General features: G+C 31.2%; 1 protein-coding gene across 50 annotated transcripts in view; it reads left to right on the top strand.

Moving 5' to 3' along the window:
- The window catches only part of LOC122626874 (calcium-activated potassium channel slowpoke), a 71029-nt gene that overhangs the window by 56256 nt on the left and 7330 nt on the right, over nt 1–7443 (top strand). For 17 of the 50 annotated variants that reach the window (XM_043807340.1, XM_043807343.1, XM_043807342.1 and 14 more), the window contains 3 exons: nt 1; nt 3243–3293; nt 6626–6646. The exon at nt 1 is cut by the window's left edge and continues 68 nt beyond it. The exons of 6 other annotated variants lie outside the window; for them this stretch is intronic. In XM_043807340.1, coding sequence (XP_043663275.1) covers nt 1; nt 3243–3293; nt 6626–6646 — 73 coding nt within the window. The remainder of the gene's footprint in view (nt 2–3242; nt 3294–6625; nt 6647–7443) is intronic. 27 more of the 50 variants (XM_043807376.1, XM_043807362.1, XM_043807371.1 and 24 more) reach the window with 4 other exon arrangements.

Here is a 7443-nt window from a genome sequence, read left to right as displayed (position 1 = left end):
GGTATGCCTGTTTCTACCAACCTCTTCCTCCCGTTTTTCCAATCCTTTTAATTATCCGATTTAAATGAAAAAAATTTGTTGGAATAATAATAATAATAATAATAATAATAGTAATAATAATAATAATAACATTAATATTAATAATAATAACAAAATTACAATTAATTTTCATCGGAACGTTCGAAAAAGAAACGAAGAAAAGAAAAAACGAAATGATCGTCGTTAGATCGATCGACAATTAATTGTCCGTTTTAATTATTCTGACAAAATTTTTTTTTTTATAAATCACTACCACGCTTTACAAAAATCCTTTCACGTTCCTTCACTTTTCCCTCTTTGTCTCTCTTTCTTCGTTTCACTTTCACCAAAGATGATTGAACTCGCACATAAAGTTTTGTATATGTCGTTATTAAAAAAAGAAAAAAAAAAACGAGACAAGAGATAAGATGAAGTAAGTAATACAAGTTTATCTCATCTTATCTCAATGAATTTGTTCGTTTACTTCGTTATTTGAGATAACTCTCGATTCGTAATGTTTGATCATTCGGCTTTTGCAAGAGCTACTAGCAGTGTGTCTAGTATCTTCGAAGCATTTAGTAATCGCTTTTGTTTTTCTATTTCTTTGATCAAATTAATGTTTCAGATTAACAAGTCGGTTAATGACACATGGAAGACGATCAATAAGTTGGCTTAGATTTTTCTGCAAAACGCAAATTTTTCATGCTAAAGCACGTTGTTACATCGAACGTAATTAATGATTCTCTTTCTTTCTCTTTCTCTCTCTCTCTCTCTCTCTCTCTCTCTCTCTCTCTCTCTGCCTCTCTCATTTTTTTCTCTCTCTTTCTCTTTTTCTCTCTGTGTTTACACATATTATTAGTGCCTGTGACGTATCACTGATCGACGGAAGTTATCGCCCGTCTTTTAATTTTTTCTCTTATTTATTTCATTTTTTATCTCTTTCATTTATAATTTCCCCTATTTTTCCAATTCTTAAAGGCTTGCTGTTAATTGTTGTAATTAATCGTCGCTTCGGTGTGCTTTCGCCGAATTAATTTGATCGGCTGATTTCACTCTACTCGTTCGATTTAACTTACACGAATTTCTGATAACACTTAACGCTATTTGCTATGTGTTAAGAAAATTAATCAGTTTCTTACTTTCCCCTTAATTGTCACAGCTCCGTTCACGTCGATTCGATCACTTTTTTTTCTATAAATCTGATATATGTACATAGATAAAATGTAAAAAAGACAAAAATACAAAAAAAAAAGAAAAAATAGAAAAGAAATGATAAATTCAAAAACATTGAAAATTTATTCGAGTCGGCGTAAATCCGTGTAATGTTCACGGATTTTTAAACCTTTCTATTCTAATCGTTTATATTACAATTTTCTTCTAAGAAAGTAATAACATATTAAAAACAAGTGTTATATATATATCATGCAATAACAGCGTATTACCTGTTAATAGACTTTAATGTATCAACTATGACCAAGGCGCCGCCTATATATGATCGTTCGATTCGTAACAAGCGAGTCATAAAATCTATCGATTATCCATCCCATTCTTCTCTTTCTCTTTCTCTCTCTCTCTCTTTCTCTATTTCTCTATTGCTCTTTCTCTTTCTCTTTCTCTATTTCTCTATTTCTCTATTTCTCTTTCTCTTTCTCTAGAAACTATGATAGAACTCTCCTAACGTCTTATTTACCAGCGCAATGTGTGTACGAGTAACCATTTAACAAATTATGATAGTTAATTGCGACTTTATCCTTATCGTTCCCAAGTATACCCAACGTACGTAAATACATACATACGTACGTACGTACGTAAGTATATATGTATGTAAAATTAGAAGCATCCATTAACCTTGACTAGAGACACGTTCATAAAACGGGACACACAAAGGCCTTTGTATGACGATCTCTCATCGTCGTGTAACTCTATCATCCGTTTTTATTCTTCTTCTTCTTCTTCTTCTTCTTCTTCTTATTATTATTATTATTATTATTATTATTTTGTCAAGTAAAAATATCATAGTCCTCATTAAAATTAAGAAAAATTAAGTCGGAAATTTTCGAAATACATTATCGATGCCCAGGGTTTATCGAACACACCCACGTCGAGAAACATACTTCCTTCGTCCTTGAATATGAAGCATAACGAATCTATATAAAGTGTATATATATATATATATATATATATATATATATATTTATCTATGACGTATACATACACATCGACATATATTTATCATATATCAGCATTAACATAAAATCATTCACCAACATGACAAGAACAATAACATCGATACATCGTTCTAATCTCTGGCGGTCTTTTCAATCGTAAATGACAGACGTTGATGAAGGTTCCTTCTTAAGTGGTGGACTCTCAGGTATCTACTCAGTCCGTACTACTTCTTTGACTCGAGATTCAAGCGAGAAGAGTTTGTATACCATTTGAGAGCTCTTTGCCAAATCGATTTGTAAAGAATACAAATTATTTTTTAAGGAATTTAGCAATGATTATAATATTCGTCAATTACGAATCTCCTATTATCAGAATTCAGACACCTATTATTTGGGTCAAACCATATAACTTCCCCAGAAATTTCTGATTTGCGCGTTACTTCGCCTTACGTGGTCTGAATGACTAACAAACTAGAACAGCCATTTTATTACCCACTGAAAGAGCAAGCGATTAAATATTTACGAATAATATTTGTACGTACAACAGACAATCATCAAGTCCCACTTGAGTAAAAATTATGTGTAAAAATTATGCACATAGACTAAAAGAAATGCCATGTTTTTTGTCCGCTCATCTCTTACGGTATAATAACAAGTGGTTTATTAAAAACAAAAGAAAAGGAAAAAGACAGAAAAAAAGGGAAATAGCAAAAATGCGAAAACAAAAAGGAAAGACAAAAATATAATTTCGATGGCAATGCCGATGTCGATGGTTTTCTATTCATCGAACGTCTACGAGAAAAATCGGATCGATCGTACTTCAACAACATTCGAAGAAACTATTTGATATATTTAATTGAATATTCCCGATTGAAAATCGGATTGGTACGATCGATTTTGATTTTCATCTCTTTGTGTTTTTAAGTTTATACCGACAGCGACACACGTCGATCTTTAGACCCTCGGATTTCCCTCCACGCATTGTAAACCTCGTATATAGGTTGACATTATTTTGGTGTGACAACTAACAGCTCTGGTTCTCCTCCCTCCGGGCAGTGGCCACATTCCGGAAAGGCGTGCGAGCTGTTCAAATGGTCGGAAGAGCAAGTATGTATCCCCCAGTATAGATAGTCTCTCTTTCTCTCTTTCTCTCTCTCTCTCTCTCTCTCTCTCTCTATCTATCTATCTATCTATCTATCTATCTATCTATCTATCTATCTATTTATTTATTTATTTATTTATTTATTTATCTATCTCTCTTCTCTCTATCATCTATTCTTTCATTTATGAACAGATAGATATTCACATATGTATGTCCAATCGATTCTCTCTACGGACAGTAGTAACGTGTCGCTAATATACGAAGACTCGTGGATTCGTTTAAACTAACAGAAATAAAATGAAATTAACCTTTTGCACTGTGAATTCATTCCTCTTGTTACGACATTCTCCATTTTTCTCTCTATAACGCTTTTGAATCGTCTCTGACAAGTTGATACTTCATTTAGTTAATAATACAAATCGCTATGAAAACAGTCTTATATGTACATAGATATATGAATAATGTACTTGCGTGAATATACACGTGATATTAAAATTGAAAATAATCATATCAGAGTTGAGAGCGTTGAAAAGAAAAGTTAGGAAAATAATAGTATTAATATAAACAGGATGAAATTCAATGATACGAATATAAAATGAAAAAGAAAAAGTAAAAATGTTTAATCCATGAGTCAACGTATTTTATGTTAAATCGATTCCGATCAAATAGATTTATGCTATTAGAATCGAAAGATAATTCTTTTTTTTTAATAACTATATCATATTTATATATTTATTTATTTATTTATCTTTTTCTTTCTTTCTCTTGATATCCTTCGATTCGGTAATTCCTAGCAAAAGTTAGATAAACGTAATATAACGATCGTTGTCATTCAAATAACGATTTCGATCGACGATTTCACGAAGTCAGGGTAGTTCGTTTCGTAGGCGTTAACGAAATGACGGAAAAGTACGAAATGGTGGAACGAGTAAACAACCAACTCAACTCGACCTTTCCATTATGTAGATTAATTCATTCGTTAAGGCTTACGTTTCGCGAGTGATCTCTCTCTCTCTCTCTCTCTTTCTCTCTCTCTCTCTCTGTCTATCTCTATCACTTTATCTCTCTCTCTCTCTCTCTCTCTCTATCTCTCTCTATCTCTCTCTATCTACCTATCTATCTATCTCTCTCTTCATCGTTTCCAATTTATAAGCGAAGAAACGGTCAACAAAGGAATAAGATGCTAACATGTGATCAACACAAGGAATGATTAGCACAGCGAAGTGAAATGACCCTGTAAAGAATTAGATCAAAAAAAAAAAAAGAAGAAGAAGGAAACTAATAAAACGCTACGATGTTTCGAGCATAGTTCAACAAAATTATTTCTACTCGTTACTTCGTTCTGCTAATTTGTTCACTTACTCCATCTCTATTATTATACTCTTTCAGTATAGCAACAATATGAGAGAACAAGTGTAGAATACAGTTTAGTGTTTTTTGAGCCCTGTATTGATGTGATGCTATATTAATTTTTTTGCCATCGAGATTATTATTATTATTATTATTATTATTATTATTATTATTATTATTGTTATTGTTATTATTTTTATTACTATTATACATCGATGTGTACTTTTCTATATAAATGTAGTTCTTATAATGGTTTGTAAGTGTTTCAAAATGGTTAATTGTTGTAAAATGGATCGTGAAATTTCATCGGTATACTAATACATATTATACATACATAGATATATATACGTATATACACACACGTGTACGGACTTATATAGATTATTCGTGTATTCGATTCGCGTTGAATCGATTTGATGTTTAATCATTATTATTATTCGACGTGTGTTTAGAATATATACACCTATATATACATATATATTTAGATCAGTTAGTTGTTTATTCGTATCTACTTTCGTTAATTCTTTTGTATCTTTCTTTTTCTCTTTGTCTATATCTACCTGTATTTATCTATATACATATATCTCTTTATCTATCTTTCTCTCTTATTCCTTAATAATGACAACGACCGTTAACAAAGGCCCGAATTTATTATCATCATTACTATTCTTTTTTTCTCTTAGTTCTTGTGGCATTTACTCGTTGTTAATTAATCAATATAACCATTGATTTCTAAAAGAGCTCGAGATATACATACGTCTCTATGAATAGCTTTCGACATTTTACAGAACGCTCTTCGAACGAAAAAACTTTTTTTTTGACTCCCTTAGATCTTTGTCGTATGTGTTAACATTGATTGTGTTATTACATGTGTGTTACATTCTCTATTCGCTGCATTATATACTATACTATATACATAGTCATGTAGTAATTTTTTGGACTTGTCTATCGTAAATTTGGTGTACATACATACTCGATGGAATCTTTTAATGAATCGATAGAAATTTTTCGATTCGTGAGATAATTGCCTTTAATAATTCGTTAACGTTGGTGTATGTATCATCAAAACTTAGAATACTTTATCGCGATTTTCTTTCTTTTTTTATATAATCACAAATTAAACATCAACGGAGAATGAATTTAGAAAAAGTATAAGATTAGATTCCCAAAATTCTTTTCATGGCCAACGTTAATGTTCGAAGGGGAAAGAAAACGAAGCAAAAATGATGGAATGCAACGAATTTGAAAGAAAAAAAAAAAAAAGAGAGAAAAAAAAAAGAAAAAAGGAAAAGAAAAAGAAAGGAAACGGAGATAAAAACAAAATTAAAAAACAAAAATGACACAAGAGAAAATGGGAGAAAAACGTGCGGGAAAGCTTTGTTATCTTCGTGTCGTTTAAAGTCCATTCGAAAGCAGGAAAGTAAGTGTAGTGCATACAATATATAACTACGTATAGTTACCGATACGAGTGTTCCTTCGTACTAGGTGTGTAAACATACGTGATCTATCTGTACGTCTGATCACACGAAGTACTCACAGAGACTCACTCGTCCATACATACGTACGATCCATCGCTTTCACAATACATTTGTTCGTAGAAATCCATCTCACCTGTTACCATTTAATGGAGATCGTAACCGTCCAAATCAAAACAAAAAAAGAAGAAAAAAATCAACAACAACAAAAAAGAGTGAAGAAAAATGAAATGTGTCATTATTAATCGTTTATTTAGTTATCTTCTACTTTTGATTTGATCTGGTTTTACGAACTCTAATTTCTCATCGTCAAGACAAAACGTATTACATAGATACACACGCATATATAGATCCTATAATATATAGATCCATACAAGAAACACACAAAGAATAACTCTATATTAGGAAACAATAATAAGCGTATGTAAAAGCAGTGATCATTATTTTAACTAACTCTTCACATCTGTATCTGTTCAAAAACTCTCTTCTCGTCCTCCAATCTACCCGCATAGGTGAAGACTTCTCGTACCCAAGTAAGTCCAATCGTCAGCGAGAGTATATTTAATATTTAAATATATATTTATACCTATATATATATGTATGTATATAAATATATATATATACATACATATACATAGATATCTTAAATATATAATAATCACAGAGCGCGAATGTACGACGAGAAATATTACTATAACTAACGCAGCACAGTTGATTTAGAAAAGTAGGCTAAAACAAGGCTAATCACGAAGTAAGGTTGAGCAATGCTGTAATCATATTGCTGAATCTAGGGTTCCATGTTTAAGACGCTTGTCGGGGGATATTTTACCCTCAAAAATAAAATAATAATAATACTAGTAGTAGTAGTAGTAGTAGTAATAAAAAAAAAATACAAATTTCGAAATGAAACACGAAGAAAATGTTGCATTTCGAAGAAAAACAAATAAGGAAAAAGTTATTTCTTAAGAAATCTTTTTCCAATCCGATAAGCGTACGAACTGGAACTTACACGCGCGCAATACTTAGCACACAACGTATGAAAGAGTATTTAATTATTATGACTCGTGAGTGAAGATAACGCGCTCGACGTACGTACATACGTAGGCACGTCATAGCAGAAAAAAAAGTAAGGAGAATGAAATAAGAAGAAAAAAAAAGTATATATATATACATAGAAATTAATTAATTAATTAATTACAAAGAAAGAAGAGTGATAAAGAAAGGAAAAAAGAAAAACGAGCAAGTTTAAAAAAAAAAAAAGAAAAGAAAAAAAAAGAAAAAAGGAAGAAGGGAAAATAATTATAATTCGTCACTCTACTTCGACGACGAG

The sequence above is a fragment of the Vespula pensylvanica genome, chromosome 2 (genome assembly GCF_014466175.1).
Source record: "Vespula pensylvanica isolate Volc-1 chromosome 2, ASM1446617v1, whole genome shotgun sequence".
Taxonomy (NCBI): domain Eukaryota; kingdom Metazoa; phylum Arthropoda; class Insecta; order Hymenoptera; family Vespidae; genus Vespula; species Vespula pensylvanica.
The sequence above is the reverse complement of the archived record's forward strand: the minus strand, read 5'-3'. Positions and strand labels throughout refer to the sequence as shown.